The 17,434-nt window shown below is 63.8% G+C and overlaps 1 protein-coding gene across 3 annotated transcripts; it reads left to right on the top strand.

Moving 5' to 3' along the window:
• Positions 1 to 836: 836 nt before the first annotated feature.
• On the top strand, positions 837 to 17,175 carry CPLX2 (complexin 2). 3 transcript variants are annotated; one of them, XM_063413327.1, is made up of 5 exons: positions 837 to 980; positions 5,552 to 5,649; positions 14,128 to 14,235; positions 14,707 to 14,882; positions 15,059 to 17,175. In XM_063413327.1, the coding sequence occupies exons 3-5, from the start codon at positions 14,205 to 14,207 to the stop codon at positions 15,254 to 15,256; spliced, it is 405 nt and encodes a 134-aa protein (XP_063269397.1). In that variant the 5' UTR covers positions 837 to 980; positions 5,552 to 5,649; positions 14,128 to 14,204; the 3' UTR covers positions 15,257 to 17,175. The 3 variants fall into 3 exon arrangements, with proteins under 3 accessions (XP_063269397.1, XP_063269399.1, XP_063269398.1); XM_063413329.1 differs by lacking the exon at positions 5,552 to 5,649 and having other exon boundaries at positions 847 to 980; XM_063413328.1 differs by lacking the exons at positions 837 to 980; positions 5,552 to 5,649 and adding an exon at positions 12,008 to 12,056.
• The last annotated feature ends 259 nt before the right edge of the window (positions 17,176 to 17,434 follow it).

The raw sequence follows: 17,434 nt of genomic DNA on the forward strand, positions 1-17,434 counted from the left end.
CAGCCCTCCTGACCATGCTCAGCACCAATCCCTGAACCAGAGTTTTGGCTCCTTAAAACCTCTGAGGACAAGTTCTTGTTCTTCTCACACTCCCTCCTCCTGCTGTTCCCTACCCCATGCAGCAGCACATGGCCAGCCTGCCTATGTCCCCATCCTGGAGCCCTGCAGCTCCCAGAGCAGCCTCTGCTCCAGCCTCTCCATCTCCTCTGCTCCCCCCTGGCTGTTCTGTGAGCCCACAGGCTCCAGCAGGTTCATGGCTCTTCATCACCCCATCCTCGGAACACCCTGCAAGGGCTTTGTGCAGCAGGGATCTCTGATCTGGGGAGCACTGCTGGCACCTGAGACAGCCAGAGGTGCCCTGCCCAGAGATCCCCCCTCTGGAGGGGCTGGCAGTGCCATGGGAGGGGAATCCCCAACTCAGGGGGGCAGAGAAGCACCGCAGCCTGTGGGGAGAGAGCAAATATTAGAAGGAATTGCTGGATGGGGGAAACCGGCAGGTCCAGGGGGTCCAGAGGGATGGCCAGGGAGTGGGGGGAAATGCTGGGTACTGGAGAAACGGGAGGCCGAGAAATGGAAGACATGGCCACGTGCTGAGGGAGGCTGTTCTGGCCCTGGAGGTGCAGCTGTAGGCACCAGGGGCACTGCGAGGGACGCTGCGTGCTGGGGGTGATGCGGGGTGAGGGGGAGCATAGCTGGGTGCGGGGGGCGAATGGTTGAATAGCGGGGGGGCCGCATCTCGGTACCGGAGGAGCAATTACCGGGTACCGAGGTGGGAGGCCGGGCCGGGGGCTGCCGCCCGGGGCGCGGGGCGGTCCGGAGGCGGGCACGGAGGCGGCCCCGCCCGGGAGGCCGTGCGGCGGAGGGGGAGCCAGCACCGGGCCCCCCCTGTACCGCTACGGCTCCCGCCTCCCTTCCGGCGGCGGCTCCTTCTCCGCGCCGGGGGCGGACGGGGCGCACCGGAGCCGCGCCGAGCCAGCCAGGTGGGTGCGGGACCGGGCCGGGCCGGGCCGGGCCCGCCGTGCCGCAGAGCCCGGGGGGGCCGGGCACGGGCGCGGGGATCGGCCCGCCGAGCCTCCCGGGGCCGCCGGCTTATATAACGGGGCGGCGGCCGCGGAGCGGCGGGATGCGGCATGCGGGGCGGGATGCGGGCAAGGATGCAGGTGATGCGGGCTGCGGGGAGCGATGCCGGGGATGCGGGGTGCAAGATGCAGAGCTGAGCGGCGAGCCCCCGGGCTGCCCACCCGCGGGTCGGAGGAGGGGGGACACGCCGATGTGCAGGGGGTGGCAGGAGAAGGGCTGTCACCCCCGGACCGGGCTCTGGATGCCCCTCTCCAGCCCCTCCGTGCCTGGCCATGCCCTGCGGGGGGCTCCGCAGAGCGGGGCTGTGGGCAGGGAGAGGATGCGACCTGATCCCGCCATCACCCCCTGCCTGCAGCCGGGAGGCTCCGTGCACCTTTCTGCTGTGGAGACCTGCCGGGCTCTTGCCATGCCTCCCCATCAGTGTCTCCCTCCTCCACCCTGCTCTCCACGCCTAAGTCCAACCACTCGTGGAGCATCCCAGCTCCACCGTTGCCAGTCCCGTGAGATTCAACCCCTCTCCCCTCTGCACTGTCCCTACAAGGTACCCACACTGCAGCCCCTCTTCCCCGTGCCCCCAGCGCGGGCAGCACACGGGCAGGTGGCTGTCGTGATCGGGCCCTGGCAGCACGCGGTGGCAGTGCCACCCGCACGGCACCGGCGTGACCGGGCAGCCGCTGCCCGGGGCTGGCGGGGCCGTGAGTCAGAGCAGGGAAGCAGGGCTGGCACCGCCGCGCACAGCAGAGCTCGGGGCTTCTCCTGCAACCTGCCGGGCCCGCCGTGGAGGGAGCTGCTGGCCAGGGCTGGTGAGGGAACCGGAGTGATTCGAGTCAAGCTGAGGTGCTGGGTTTGGTAGAGGATGAGGATGAGGATGAGGATGAGGATGAGGATGAGGATGAGGATGAGGATGAGGATGAGGATGAGGATGAGGATGAGGATGAGGATGAGGATGAGGATGAGGATGAGGATGAGGAAGGATGGACCAGGCTCAGGGCACAGAGAAGTGTCCTCCCTGCCAAACCTGCCCTTGTGCCTCTGAGGCTGCAGGACCCCAAAGGTTGCCAGGACGGGCTCCAGTATGGAAACAAAGGAGCTCAGTCGCCATCCAGTAGCACTGCTTACAGTGTCTGACCCTCACCTTCCTGGGGAAATTGGAGACAGCTCAGCTGAGACAAACTGGCACAGAAAAATGTCTCCAAGTCTCGCTTGGCTGTGGGCCGAGTGTTTGTTTCTTCGATTGCCTTGCGTGATGACATTAGTATTGAAATGACCCCGAGAAGACAGAGCTCGGAACACCTCACAGCACTGGAGGATGATTGTGGTTCACACCTTGGCTCTTCCCGGGGTTTCTGTAGAGGCTGCAGCTAGGCACAGCCCACCAGGCCTGTATCAGGAGCCAAGGGGGGATGTGTTGAGTTGCCCAGCCTGGTTTTTGCTCTGGAAATGAGAAGTCCTGTGGAAAAATCCTCTGGGGAAGAGGCAGTGATCACTGGCAGTGTGGCACATCTCCATTCCTGCCCCTGGGCACCAATGTGCCCCAGTGGCCTGGAGCTCGGGGGGTCTGCTGTGGCAGGAGAGCACGGTCACTGCAGCCCAGGCTGCTGCTTCTGCCACTGGCACCGAGCCCAAGCCCTCGGGCATCACACACTTCCCCAGCAGCCAGGGCTGGGCCCAGAGGACCTTCCCCGTGGCCAGAGGATCCCTGCTCTTGCCCACAGCCTCTGTGTGTTCCTGGCCAGGCCTTCCCATTTGTTCTTATGCCAGCATCATCCTCGAGTTTAAATGATCCTTCTCCCTCCCCGGTGTTTATTTGCCGGGTGTATTTATAGAGAGCAATCAGGCCTGCTCAGCCAGGGTAAACAAGCTGTGCTCCTGCGGGCTGCTCTCGCGTGAGCGCTCTGCTCCTCCGTCCCAGGAGCTTTCCCCGCTGCCTGTCCTGGTCCCACGGGGCCTTCCCAGCTGCAGAGACCCAGACCCTCTGCCTTGTCCAGCTCTGGGCTCTCCAGGCTGTGCCTCCAGGCTCACCTTACCAGGAGCCACTGTCACCTTTGCCGTGTTGTTCTGCAGCACAGGTCTCTGCTCCTCCTGCACACAGCCCGGCCAGCAGGTCCATCCCTCCCTAAGTGCTGTCACCAGCCCCTGCTGTGGCACTCACCAGAGGCTCACAAATCAGAGGCTCAGTCAAATCCCAGAGCCCCTCAATGGTGTGACACAGACCTGCCCCAGAATGAGAGGAATTGTGCAGGAGGTACTGAGATGTTTGAGGCTGAGGATCTGCTTTTTGAAGGCAAGGCAGGTTGGCTCAGGTACAGACCTCAGCTGGGGAATGCCTCTGGGGGCTGCCTGTTGTGGCAAGGCACCCTGAGTCCTCTGCATCCCTGCGTGAGAGCCAGGACAGCCAGCACAGACTTTCCCCAAACATTGTGACTCTGAATCTTCCTTCTCACCTGCCACCCAGACAGGAAACTGGTGCCAGACCCAAGGCAGGTCCCAGGAGCACCTTCCTTAGGCAGGGGAAATGTTTTGAGATGTGTCCTGAGTTTCTCAGCCCATGCACCTCACTGCTCACCCTCTTCCTTCCCCGGCACCCCCTCTTCTCAGACACTTGGACAAGCTCAGCTGTTCAAGCAGGGTGCTGAGAGCTGGATGTACCAAAGCAGAAGAGCTGTGGACTCACTAATGTCTCATCTCGAGCATTAAGTTTTCCCTGGATACTGTGTCTTGTGTCCAGACTGGCTCAAATCATCCCTGCCAGCTCCTGGGCAGCAGGCAGTGGCAGTGTCACCCTCTATCTCTGGAGCTGGAGGTGTGCTGGCCCCATCACCCTGCTCTGCTCTTCCCTGTCCTCTGCTTTGGCTGTGGTTGGTGTCTGGCTGCCTGGACAGACAGACAGACTGAGCTAGTGCAGCTGCCCAGGTGAGATGCATCTTCATGGTACTGGCAGGCCCTGCCTATTGCAAAGGAGATAAAAAACCCCTTTGGTCTGGCTGAAATAAAAAATAGCCTGCAATGATTGGAGCAGCACCCTTCAGGACTCTCTGCATTCTCCCAGGTACCTGGGCAGGGTGTTCCTGCTCTTCCCAGCCTCTGGGGTTTCAGCAAATCAATCTCTGCTGATCTGCACCTCAGGCCGTGGCCAGCAGAGCCAAACTGATCCTGTCCCAGCCCAGCTGTGTCCTTGGCACGGCACTGTCTGGAAACCAGACAGCCCCAGCTCATCCCTGCAGCTCTCTGCAGCCCATCTCACCCTGCTCCAGAGCCTTCCCACGTCCCAAAGGAGGCAGTGGTTGTCCCCAGCAAAGGTCACCTTCACGCTGCTGCTGAGCCCTGTCCAGGCTGGGCTCTTAGCACTGCATTTCACCAGTCACCATTGTGGGGTCTCCTCAGAGGTCCCACTGGAGATCCTTTGTCTCTTTCCTCCCCAAACCCTGTTCCCAGGGGCTGTCAGTGTCTCCTGCTCCCAGGGTTGGAATGAAGCATCCCTGCTCTGCACAGCTTTTAAAAATGCAGGCTGCATCCATCGCAGCCCCTGCTCCTCCACAGCGTCGGTGTTTGCCTGCGTTTCCCCTGGCTCCCCTGGGTCCTGTATTTATCTCCAGTTTGCCAAAGCCTCCCTCCTTCCCCAGGGTGGAGGAGAAGCCTTTGCTTGAAGTCAGGATGAATTTGTAACTTCCCCAGGAACCTGCTCCTTGAGTTGCAGAGGAGAAATCATGCTCATGACACATGTCACAGTGACATGAGCCACACCACGGGGACAGCCCACCCCAGAAACTGCCAGCGTGGCACCCAGGACCCTGTACCCAGGTCCCTGCACAGCCCAGGCCAGCACCCCCCTGCATCTCCCCAAGCATCACAGAGGGATTTCAAGAACGTTTGAGAAAGGGATGAGATCCCCAGACAGAAGTTTCCTGAGGTCCAGCAGGAGGGGGGAGCCCAAAGTGGCATCAGGCTTCCTCCAGTTGCTGAGTCTGAGCAAGGACTTTTGTTTGGTGGCTTGTTTTAACTTGCCATTATGTTCTCCAAAGAAGAAATTCATCATGTGCAAGCTAAGGAAGGCAGAGTTAATGTGAAATTTTAAAACCCTTAAAGAGTTGAGAGCCCTCTAAATTTTTAATGAAGGCATCTGTACAGCCAGGTATCTGCAGAGATAGCCAGGAGACCTCTGCCAGCAGCAGAGTGGGTGCCCCCTGATCCAGGAGAGGACCAAAGACCCTGATGAGCTGCCACCTCCTGCAGCCTGTCACCCTCTGTCCTCCCTGCTGGGCTCCCACCTGCAGGGAGATGGTGGCTCTTGGCAGCAGGGTGCTCCCATCCTTGGGATGCAGAGACTACACAGACCCACCCAGGTGAAGGAGAGGGCAGCGAGCAGTGGTGTGCTCTGTGTGTCACCCATCAAGTGGTTCCACTTTGTCTGTGCCACCTGGTCCTGTGGCCCCTCCAGGGCACTCATCCTGTGCTGTTGGTGTCTCTCCAGGCCCTGCTCTCCCTGCGATGCCCAGCCACCCCCACGAGGTCCTGGTTCCCCTGCGTTAGGTGCTGAAGCAGCAGACTCCTGGTGCTGCAGACACCAAGGTAGGCAGCGCTGTGGCTCTGGGGGGGCTGGGAGGGCCATTTCACTCCCCGTGGTGTGGGATGGATGGGGAGGCTCAGAGATACCACCTGGAGCTGCCTCAGTGCAGCCACTCAGGTCACCCAAGATGGGAGGGTCTCATCTTGGTGACACTTTGATGCAAGGGGCACCTGAAGCAGCTCAGGCCATGGGAGTGAGGACCAGCTCAGGCTCTCAGCAGATGCTGGGCACAGTCCCACCTGGAGGCCATGGCGAGTGATGGTGACTGTGGAGGTGGCACAGGGCCAGGCGTTTTTTTTCTTTCTTCTGCCTTTTTTTTTTTTTTCCATTTGAAAGCCCCCAGATGGGAAAGGTACGAGCCAAACCCCACTGAAAGCCGCCAAGAATGAATTTTCTGGCCCGAGCCCCAGCAGCTCTTAGAGCAGCACGGTGCCTGTCCGGCGTCACGCCACAGCAGAAACCCTGGGCACAGGCAGGCGGGGGGACATCTCAGCTGGGGTGGGCAACAAGCCCCACACTCATCCCAGCCACTCCTTGGGGTCCCCCTCCCCACCTCCCCAGCCAGGGCAGCTCAGGTTCATCCTGCTCCCACTGAGCTGCAGCCTGGCCACAGCCCAGGCACCCAGATGTCTCCCCCCACGCTGCCATGGAGCCCCCCACCATGCAGCCATCTGCTGCCATCAAGGACAGGGTGTCCCTGGTGTTGCCCCTCTGGTGTCCCCTCTGTTGCCCAGGCCATGGGGTGTCTGAGCTCCCAAAGGCCCCCTCTCACGGGATACAATGAGCCCTTCCCCCACAGAAGGGGGAAGCATCTGGAAGATGCTCTCCCAGAGCCAGGCTGGCAGTTTGGGTCACGCATCCCTGCTCCTCACTGCCTCACACCCCCCAGCACTGTGGCACAGAGAGGGGTGAAAGCACCCCGGTCTCTGTGCTCCACTCAGGTGTCCCAAAGAGCTTACAGGATCTTTGCAAAACCAACGCTCTATCAGCATGAGGCTGGACCTGAGGGGAGCAGTGCCAAGGGTCTCAATTTTTTGGTTGTTTTGGCCATAGAGGGGACAGGTGGGGGCTGTGGCTCTGCCATGACCTGGATGCCCACCCTTGAGCCAATCATGCCTTTATCCTTCATGTCCTTTTTCTGTCAGTGAAATGAGGGTGGGTAGAGCCACTTTAAGGCTTTCTGTGGGGTGTGGGTGCCCAAATCCCATCCTGACACAGAGCCAGGAGGTGATCCTTGTGCATCCACTGCCACCTCAGTCACTAGTGCCTGCACAGGCCCTGTCGGTGTGGCAAGGATGAACATCGTGTGTGCCCAGGGTGGGGCGATGAGGAGGCAGCACAGGGGCTCAGGGGCTGTTGTCTCCATCCCCAGCAGTGTCTGGTGTGCTGCGCCCAGCTCGGCTGCGCACCGGCCCTGCAGAGCTGCGCGGGTGTGCGTGCCTGCCATAAATATTGATGGGGTGGACTCGGCGCCAGTGTGCCCTTGTGGAGGAGAGAGGGGTGTAAAGGCTGCACCTGCCGTGAGGGCAGGGCAGCACAGCCCAGGTGAGAGCACCAAACGCAGAGTCTGTTCCACAGCGAGGTGGGATCCATCCCATACAGGGTGGGGGGTTGGAAGCGGCCAGGTGAGTAAGCCCAGGGGTCATAAACCTGTTTGGGGAGCTGGGCAGATCTGCAGTGAGCCTAAATCTTGTGGCTGAGTCTGCAGCGAGGCAGCGCAGCTCCACAGCCTGTCCCCACACAGCCACACCAGGATAAACAGCGAGGGGCTGCAGTGCCTCTGTTTAATAATGCATGGCACAGAGGCACCGGACACACGCTGGGAGTCGGGAGCTGCGGGGATGAGGAGTCACCGCTGCAGCGCTCGAGTGGCAGGGTCCATCCCAGCGGGGTCCCCCTGGCACTCACAGGGCCATCCTGGTGTGCCCCAGCGCTCATGGAATGTGGACTCCTCAGGGTTCTGAGTGGCTCTGAGACTGGGTCTGGGTGAGCAGAGCTCCACATCACAGGGCACAGAGCAGTGGTGGCAAAGCCAAGGTGCTGGGTCACACCATGGCTGACATCCCAGCATCTCTAGAGTCTTCTTAGCTGGAGCCTGAGGTTGAGTCCCTGTCCCCTTGGGAGGTCTCGCTGGGAGATTCAGCCCCTGCATCACTCTGTGGCACAGATGTAGGTGTAGATGATCATTTCGGGGAGCTCTGGAGGGCTGAGCAGCACTGGGAGCCCCCCTCTCTCTCTGGTATCCTGCCGGCACACCGCCCTGCTGGGAGCAGCTGGAAGCCACGGGCTCAGTCCTGTCTCACACCCCATCCCTCCGTCAGCTGCAGCCCCTGACTCGCGCGCTGCTGCCGCTCCTGGGATGAGCAGGTGTGGGATGGGGCCCCGCAGGCACCAGCTCACAGCCAGCTCACAGCCAGCTCCCGTGAGTGCCCCCCCGGGGACGCCCTCCTCGCCTGCAGTTCCGTGATCCGGCCCCACCGACCATCTGCTGTGGCAGCCCCCTGCCACCCGCTCGCTCCCCAGCCCGCGCCGCGCCCCGCGGCACCCAGCGGGGCAGGGACGAGCTGGGGGTGCCCAGTGCAGCCCTTGTCCAACAAGGAGAGGGCAGACAGGTCAGCCAGAGTGACGGTGACAGGGCTGTGGGAGCAGTGCGGATGGGTATTAATGCAGGTGGACCTGTGTGGTGATGCAGGAGAGCAGCAACAGCCGCAGTGTCGGCCCAGAGCCCCTCTGGCTGCAGGGGTGCACAGGGTGGGCAGCAGGATCCTCTCCCCAAGCCAGCCAGCAAAGCTCAGGGTCAGGAAGACCCTCAGGGCTTGGGGCTTGCAGAAGTTATCCCATAAGGGTGGTTTCTGCCCATTTGCTCTGTCCCTCTCTGGTGTGCTCAGGGGGCCTTGCCACCGTGCTGCTCCCACAGTTGGGAGCATCCTGGTGGAGCTGGGGTCCAGCTGTGGCATGAGCCCACCTCCCTCCCCAGCAGCCCCAAGGCTCCTGCTGGGTGCTGAGCAAACAGTGGGACCACATCCACACCCCGTGTCTGACATGGGTGTGAGAACGGGCCAGTGGGTGCTGGGGTCTCCCTCTCGTGTGCTGGGGGTCTGTGACGTGCTGCAGGGGCAGCGTGGTGGCCCCGGCATCCCCAGGGACTGGACGTGGGTGGTTCTGAGCACCACAGACTCGCCTTGCCCTGAGCACAGCATGAGGGAGTGACCCCGGGTCGCCCCTGTCCCTGAGCAGTCTGTGCTCAGCCACTGAGCTGGAGGGGCTGTCTCCAGACTGGTTCCACAGCACGGCTGGTGCCTGTCCCTGTCCCTGCCCCCGCCGGGTGCCAGCCCCAAGGGACCAGAGCTGCTCTTCAGAGGCTGCAGCTGCTGCATGTTTCGTGCTGCCTCTTCCTCTTCTCCCCGCTGCTGTTTTTGTTTTGTTTAAGAGGCTGGGTTACGAATTTTAAACAGGCTCCTGAAAAACCCAATTACCTCCAGAAGACAACCTGATAAAAGCTGCCTAAGTGGCACTGTGGAAATCGCCTTGTGCAGCAGCTGAGGGAAAACCAACATAACAAAGCCTTTGGAAATGGAGTTAACCACTTTTAATCCCTCGGTGCAATGAGAAGGACCAATAATTATTTTCTGCAAAGATGTTTGGGGTCGGATAAGTTAAATAACTGCCCTGTGCTAATGGGTGACAGCAGGCTAGGCTGGCAGTGCTGCAGGGATGGGTGCAGGTATTCCCTCTGCCTGGGAGCTTCACAAGGGCCCGCAGAGGCTGTGACCTTGCAGGGTCCCTGTCTGGCTGTCAGGGGACAATGGGGACAATGCCAGCAGGCAGGTGCCACTGAGGCTTTGCTGACAGCGGATGCTGTGGCCGATGTGGCGGCACCAGCCAGCCCTGTTCCCTCCCTGGGAGCCAGCGTGGAGTGGAGCACGGAATTTCTGGGGCTCTGGCTCCTGTGCCAACTCCACAGAGGAGACTCACAGGGCTTGGTGGTGCTGAGAGCTTCCTCCTCCATTTGGCCACGGTGCTGCTACCCCAGTCCCTCACACCTCTCCACATCCCTGCCTCCTCCAGCAGCTCCAGGCAGCCACCCAGCAGGTGACACTGCCCAGGAGGATGCCAAGGAACAGCTGGGCCTAAAGCAGTGCCCACACTGGGCACAAGCACCAGGAGCATCCCCCAAACACCAGCCAGAGCTAGCTCAGCTCTGGGGCTGTGGGGGTCCCCTGGATCCATCTCTGTCCTGGGAGCCGGGGTGTGCAGGGCAGGAGGCAGTGCCCAGGGCCGGTGACAAGCCCTTGGCTGCTCTTCCCACGGGAGCCTGGTCAGCAGGGCAGAGCTGGGTGCCCGCCAGCCCGGCAGCTGCGGTTGTGCTGCCGGCACCGGCAGCTGGAGTGCTGGGGCGGGCGGCCTCAGCTCACAGGAACCTCGTGCTTCCCGCAGCAGCAGGGACGGGGGCTGCCTCGCCCACCTCCCCCTGGCCACCCCACGCGGGGACAGTGCTTGGTGACAGTGCTCCAGGCCACTGACTCCCAAGGAAGTGACTCCCGAGCCCGACTTAGCACTGGGCACTGGCACAAGGAATGTCCCTGCCAGTTTGGCCTCAGCTCATACTGGGAGCAGTCCTCTGGCACACTGGGATCTACTGGAGGAGGATGTGCTTAATGAGCCGAGGCATCTCCAAAGATTGAAAGACTCAAGGACCCATCCCAGGAACAAAAGGAGGCGTTTGTCAGGCGCTGAGAGACGGGCTCGTTAATTCCTCCTGGCTGTCACACTTATCTGTAATGAATTTGTGCTCCGCTGTATTATTTTTAATACAATAGGAGCGGTGCCGCCCGCCCACCGCCCGGCTGCCGGGAGCGCTGACGTCAACGCCCGGAGCAGGGCTGCCGCAGGACGGACGGACGGACAGACGGACGGGCCAAGCACAGGCCTGTCTTGCCGCCCACATGCCCGTCCCACCAGCTGCCAGCAGGCAGAGCGGGGCTGGGCACCAGGGCAGGAGGCTTTTTTACCTTGGAAGTGGAAAAAGGAGTCGTTGGTCAATGCCAGGCTGAGAGCTCGGGGCTGGTGGGGATGGGTTGTGCCAGGGGATGTTTTTGGGAGCAGTGAGGGCTGGTGAACAAGAGGGACAAGTCCCTGATGTGCTGTCCCTGTGCTGAGAGTTGTTCGTGGCAGCGGCCGTGCGTTGAGGCAGGAGCTGGCAGCGGGTGCACGCACACAGATCTGTCGGTGCCGCATCTCTGTGGAGATGGCACTTGCAGGCCAGTTTTGGCCCCCCTGGCTGTGAGGTGTCCCCACACTCCTGCCCCACATCCTGCATCACCCCCAGCCTTCCCACAGCAGCTCCAGCAGCATCTCCTCAAGGGGTTTGTGGGGGCAGCTGCAGCCTGTCCCAGCCTCCCACGTTTAGGGGGGGACATCCCTGAAAGGTCCCCACACCCAGACCCTCTCCAGCACCCTTCTGGGCCTCCACAGGCTGCTGCTCCAGAGCCTCAGTGTTAAACAGCAGCTATCCCAAAGCCCGGCTCCAAGCACCACTAATGTGATTGGCAAAGGGCTCATCTTGTCTCTAAGAACCCAGGGCTGGATTAATTAGGAGGCACCGGCTGCCATCCCTGTGCATCGGGTCAAGGGTGGGAGACCCGGGGAACCCTGTCCCACACTGGAGAGAAGGAACACAGGAGGGGCTGCAGGAGCCCATCTCCCTTTGGGCAGGTGCAGGGGGGAGAGGCAGGGCGGTGCACCCCATTTCCTGTCTTCACTGAAGTGGGTTCTGAGCTCCGTGGGCATCATATCCTCGATGCCACTGCAGACCCCCTCTAGCATCCCCTCCCTGAGCACCCCACACCCATCCTGGAAGCCCCGCGGCGGGAACAGCACCAAAAATCCAAAGCTGGGGCCCCCCGAGCGGCAGCTGTTGGTGGAAGGGGGCAGGGAGGCTGACATGATTTATCAGGGACTTTAATTAAACTCCCGCAGCCGCCCCGCATCGCTGCAGAGGAGGCCGGGGTACTGCGGGTCGAGGGGTCGAGCAAGGGAGCCGGGGGGTGCTCCTGTGGCTGATTAATGCCTCTTTTCGCCCGTTAATTGCCGCGGCGGTGAATCATTAACCCCGCGCAGGAGGCGCCTGCCCGGTCCCTGCGCTGCGGGAGCGCGGGGTGGTGTCCGAGGGGGCCCCGTCCGCAAGGCGGGGAGCGGTGCGGGGCTCCCCGGGACCTTTCCCCGGGGCTTTTGCGGCGTTTCCCGGGCGGGGTCCCGCATCCCGCCGCCCCCGCGGGGCCGGTCGGCGCGGTGGCGGGGGGAGTCGCTCCGGGCGGGCCCACGCGTGCCGCCGGGGGCGGGAGGGGGCCGGGCCGCGGCGGGGCGGGGCGGGGCGGAGCGGCGGCAGCGGCGAGCGGCGGCGGAGCCGGTGAGTGCCGGTGCTGAAGGGACAGCGCCGCCGCTGCGGCACCGGGCGGCCCCGGGCGGCGGGCGGGGCCCCGCGCCGCAGACACCGGGATGGGGTGGGGGGAGAATGAGGGGTCCCCGCGGCACCGTGTCCCCTGCGCGACCCTCGCCCCCCGCGCGGTTCCCGCCTTCCCCGTGTCCCCGCGTTCCCCCTCGTCCTCGGTGTCCCCTGCGCCCCCGGTGCGTGTCCCCCCAGCCGGGTTCCCCCCTCGTCGTCCTTGTGCCTGCGCCCCACCTCACCCCCCAAACGGCGGCGCGCCCCCGGTCCCGCTCCCCGCTGCGGTCCCGGTGTCCCCCGCATGTCGGCTGTCCGCTACGTCCCGTGTCCCCGCCGTCCCCCGCCTTCCCGGCGCCCCCCCGTGTCTCCTGCGTCTCTGCAGCCCCTGTGGCCCCGGGATCCCGGTGCCTGCCGGTTTCCCCCATTTGTTGTGTTCCTCTGCGTCGCTCGTGCACCTCCCGATGTCCCCCCCGTACCCCGCTATCGCTACGAGCCCCCCCCGCCACGCGACCCCAGTGTTCCAGCGCTCCCCTTGCTTCTTGCTCCTTGCCCACGGCCCCGGTGTCCCTGTGGTCTCCGGTGCTCCCTCGTCCCCGGTGCCCCCCAAGCCCCCGCTGCGGTCCCAGGGCTCAGCACTGCTGCCCAGAGGAGCCCCCCAACCTTGTCGCGGGGTGCCCCGGGGCTGGAAGCAGCAAACTTCCCGGGGTCACAGCTCATGCAGCCCCCCCAGCCCCCATGGGGTTCTGGGGAGCCGGGGTGGGGGTACCCGCGGGGCTGCGGCACCCACCGGGCACGCACACACACACACACACACACACACACACACTGCAAACTGCACCCCCAGGCTCCGAGCACCGCCTGCAGCACCCCACTCACAGGGGGCATGGGGGGGACACGGGCACCCCCCACACACCCTCCTCCTGTAATCCCCCGCACGCACACACACACGGAGCACACAAGCAGCCTGCAACACCCCCACACGTACACACACGCGACACAGTCTGCAAATTTGTGCGCACAGCCCCCCGTGCAGCCTGCAAACCCACGGACCTGCACACACAGCCCCCCACACACTCACACTAAGGTAGCCTGCAGCACCCCCCCAGTGTGCAAACACACACACACCCGCAGCACAAACACCCAGCACACGCACCCAGCCCGCAAACCTGCGTGCACACACATCCGCAGAGCCCGCAGACCCCAAAACTCGCACATGCACACACTCCAAGCTTGCAAACAGGCTGCAAACCCGCACATCACGGGGGCACCCGCAGCGTGCAGCCCCACAAACTTATCCACACGCGTGTGTGTTTGCACGCACCCCCCATGCAAACGCAGCCTGCAGCCACCCGCAAACACACCTCTTGAGCAAACACAGGCTGCACGCAGAGCTCACAGTGCGCGCAGACACCCCGCGCACCCGCGCCGTCCTGCACAGGCAGTGCCCCTGCTCGGTGTCATCCACCCGCAGCACCCGCATGGATCACACACACAGTCACAGGCTGCTGCCTGCAACCCCTGCAGCCCCCAAGCACTGCCGCAGCCTGCCAACAGCCTCTCCCCATCCCTCTGCAGAGCACTCGCACTGCCGTAGGCACACGCACGCACACGCAGCACCCCGGGTCCGGCTGCGCCACGCTGGCACCCCCAGACAAAGGTCTGTCACCCCCTCCCACAAAGCAGGGGCACACAGTGCGTGGTGGGTCCCCATCCCACCAGCCCCCAGGCAGCACACCAGGGCTCCTGTGCCACACCAAAGGCAGTGCTGAGGTGGAACATCCCTCTGGAGTCCCTGCCTTGGTGCCTCCACAGGTCCTCAAGGCCAGAAGGGATGTAGGGAGGGGGCTGAGGGGAGCAGGCACAGTCACTCCCTGCCTGCAGACCTCAGAACCTCCCTCTGCCCATCCTGGGAGGCATTTGGGCTGAGGATGCAGAGGGTGCGAAGTGCAGCCCCAGAGATGATTCCATCCCTCAGCCTGGGCAGTAGGGAACCTTGGCAGGGTATCCCCAACTCCGTCTTTCTCTGCCTGCACAGGTGGCCCAGGTCAGCCAGCCCGGACAGCAGTGGATGAGCGCTGGGCACTGGCCTAGCCACACGCACACACCGGCACCATGGACTTCGTCATGAAGCAAGCGCTGGGAGGTGAGTGGGAGCTGTTCCCCCCGAGGGTCCCCCCTCCAGGAGCAATGCTGGCCCAGCACCCCAGTAGTGCAGTAGGAGGGACGTGGCAAGGGGATAGAGTCACACAGAGAGCCACCAGCAGTGGAGAGCTGCTGCTGGAGCCCTCCAGGTTTCCCATTTCCAGTGCCGTCAGCAGCTGGCTGGGGAATCCTGGCTCTTCTGCCACTAAGTGGGATTCCCCAGCGGGTCCCCTGGGTGCTGGAGAAGGAGCTGCTGGCATCTCCCCCAGCTGACACTGAACTAGAGCAGAACAGCCAGCCTGTGGCACTCCCCATCCCTGCAGCCTCCCGAAACCGTCTGCAGCCCGCTTTGGCACAAGTGACCCGGGGATGTCCCGGGTCCCCCTTGCCCTCCCTGCCACTGCAGGGGCTTTGGCAGCAGCACCAGGCTGCAGCACCCTTGGGGACCAACCAGGGGTCTTGTTGTGCACAGGGGCCACCAAGGACATGGGGAAGATGCTGGGGGGCGAGGAGGAGAAGGACCCCGACGCGCAGAAGAAGGAGGAGGAAAGGCAGGAGGCTCTGCGCCAGCAGGAGGAGGAGCGGAAAGCCAAGCACGCCCGCATGGAAGCGGAGCGGGAGAAAGTCCGGCAGCAGATCCGTGACAAGGTGGGCACACACCTCCCCTGTGCCCGCCCCTGCCCGTGGCAGCCGGGGTGGGGCTGGGACAGGGAGCCGGCATGGCCGGGAGGAGAGGAGGGTGGCCCGAGTCGGTGGCGACGGGCACGGGGCACAGCGCAGGCAGTGGCCACTGCCTGCCCTGCTGAGAGCCTGTGTCCTCTCAGTACGGGCTGAAGAAGAAGGAGGAGAAGGAAGCAGAGGAGAAAGCTGCTCTGGAGCAGCCGTGTGAGGGCAGCCTGACGCGCCCCAAGAAGGCAATCCCAGCAGGCTGTGGGGACGAGGAAGAGGAGGAGGAGGAGAGCATCCTGGACACCGTCCTCAAGTACCTGCCCGGCCCACTGCAAGATATGTTCAAGAAGTAACAGCACCGTCAACCCTGCCATAGGGTGCTGGGGCACGGGCGCCCTCTCTCCTACAACTCCTCCATCAGTTCCCTTGGCCCCGGAGAGGGGGTCCCCACACCCCCTCCCATCCCCTCCTGCCCTGTCCCCCAACCAGACCAAAAGCCCGCCCCGTCCCGTCCAGGCAGGGCCCCCCCACCACGCCAAAGGGGAGCAGCCCTGGCCGGACAGGGCGAACCGGGACCAAATGCACTGATGTAACCTCGCGGCAGGCTAGGGGCACCCAGGCCCTACCGGCCCCCCCCGGGGTGGCTCCTCGTGCCCCCTGCCCTGCCCCTTCTGTTCTCCCAGGGGACCCCAGCAGGCGTCTGCTCGCCTGCCCTCGTCCCCAACACTGCCATCCCCCTGCCCCCTCCCGCCCTGGGCCAAGCCCAAAGCACAAAGCCAGGCGCCCTGCCCGCAGCTCCCCCATCCCCGGTCGTCGGGCACGGGGGTCCCCCGGGGCTGCCCGGTGTGCTCCTGCATCGGGGGGTTGGAGGGGACCCCCCCCCGTCCCCGCATCTCTGGCCCCATAGTTAAAGCCATATCAGTTAGACTGCAATACTTCAGCACCGGGAGGAGCGGGCGCCGCGCTCCGCCGACCGTGTACAAAGGCACGCGCGGGGCAGGGCCCCCCTGCCTCGCCCCCCGTCCCCGCCGCTCGCTCGTCTGTGTCTTGGCCCCCGTTCTCGCATTAGTGTCTCCGTGCCAGGGTGCGCCCCGTCGCTCCATGCGTCCTCGTGTCCGCTGCTCAGCCTCCCACCCCCGAGTCCCCACTGTCCCCGGGGGCCGCCCGCGGCGCCCCTCGCCGCGCTGCTGGGACCCCCACTCCGCCCCCTGCAATAAAGCCAGCGCGGGGCCGAGGGCTGCCGGGCCAGTCCCGGGCTGGGAGCACCCGGCTGCCCTCACCTGGCGCTGGACACGTGGGTCCCCGGGCCTGGGAAGGGATCCCCGGGCAAGCGCCCCGGGATGTCCCAGGAGCCGCTGCTTGCACCCCAGCGGGGGGAGGCAGGGGCACACCCCCATCCCGGCCCGTCTCTTGCCGCACCGTGCTCCCCCCTCCCTGTGCTTCCTCAGCCACGGCCCCCGGCCGCTCACCAGGGCCCTCCCAGGAGGTGGCGGGCAGCCCGGGGCCCCACAGACATGCTGTGACCATCCTGCTCGAACTAGTCTTTGACGAACTAATAAAATAAAGGGATTTGTACATTGCTCCGGCCTCTTCTCGTCCGTTGCTCTCCCGGGCCCCCACGTCAGGTCCCTCGCCCCGGCAACCTCAGGGTGGAAATCTGGCAGCTCCTCACACACGGGCTGGCCCCCAGCCAGGCCTGTACAGGTGCAGGAAGCAGCCACATGTGGCTCCCCTGCTCATTGCTGCTGCCTTCCTACTCCACAGGCATCTGTGCTCTCTGGGGCTGGGGATGAGACAAAAGGGATGTCCCACAGACATAGCATGAGGGTTTCTCCCCCCTCCCCTTGACTCCAGGACCTCCCTCACTGAATGACTGGGGTCCAAGGGCTGTTTCTGATGGGTCACAACCTTCTACCACTCCAAGAGAGGAGCAGGAGGCTGTGGGCAGAGGCCCCAGCAGTGCCCAGGCTTGGCACAGCTCGGGAGGCTTCAGCCTGGTGCCAGCCTCAGCTCTGACTGATGTGCCATCATTTACCAGCAAAGAGCTCAGCTGTTACCCAGGCGGCATCAGCAGAGCAGTCACCCAGAAAAGCTCCTGTCAGAAGGAAATATGAGGGTAGGAAACGGCTGAGATCTCACAGGCAAGGTCTCCATCGCAGGCAGGCTGTGCCCTGTGACCCGGCACGATGGAGCAGGCGGGGACAAATCCCCACAGCCCTCCCTGGGCAGTGGGGACAGGGCAGGGGAAGGGCTGTGCCCGGGGACCAGCAGCGTCCTGCGTGTCCCCATCTCAGCAGTGTCCCCGCTGTCACTTGTCCCCACCGTGGGGACGCAGCGCCCCCTGGTGTGGTGACAGCGCACGACAGGGGACACGGAGAGGGGGGACAGGCAGCGGGGACAAGAGGGACAATCCTCAACAGACCCCTCTGCCAGGGCCTTGCTATGGCCAAGGGAAGGAGGCAGGGGAAGGGAGAGCATTTCAGCATCTCCTTTTTTCCCTTCGAATAGCCACAGGCACCCTCGTTAACGAA

Source organism: Prinia subflava, chromosome 16 (assembly GCF_021018805.1).
Source record: "Prinia subflava isolate CZ2003 ecotype Zambia chromosome 16, Cam_Psub_1.2, whole genome shotgun sequence".
In the NCBI taxonomy this organism is placed as follows: Eukaryota; Metazoa; Chordata; class Aves; order Passeriformes; family Cisticolidae; genus Prinia; species Prinia subflava.

Coding starts and splice junctions, on each gene's coding strand:
- CPLX2 (XM_063413327.1), top strand. CDS start 14,205: ATGGACTTCGTCATGAAGCAAGCGCTGGGAG. Junction 14,236..14,706: donor CATGAAGCAAGCGCTGGGAG/GTGAGTGGGAGC, acceptor TGTTGTGCACAG/GGGCCACCAAGGACATGGGG. Junction 14,883..15,058: donor GGCAGCAGATCCGTGACAAG/GTGGGCACACAC, acceptor GTGTCCTCTCAG/TACGGGCTGAAGAAGAAGGA.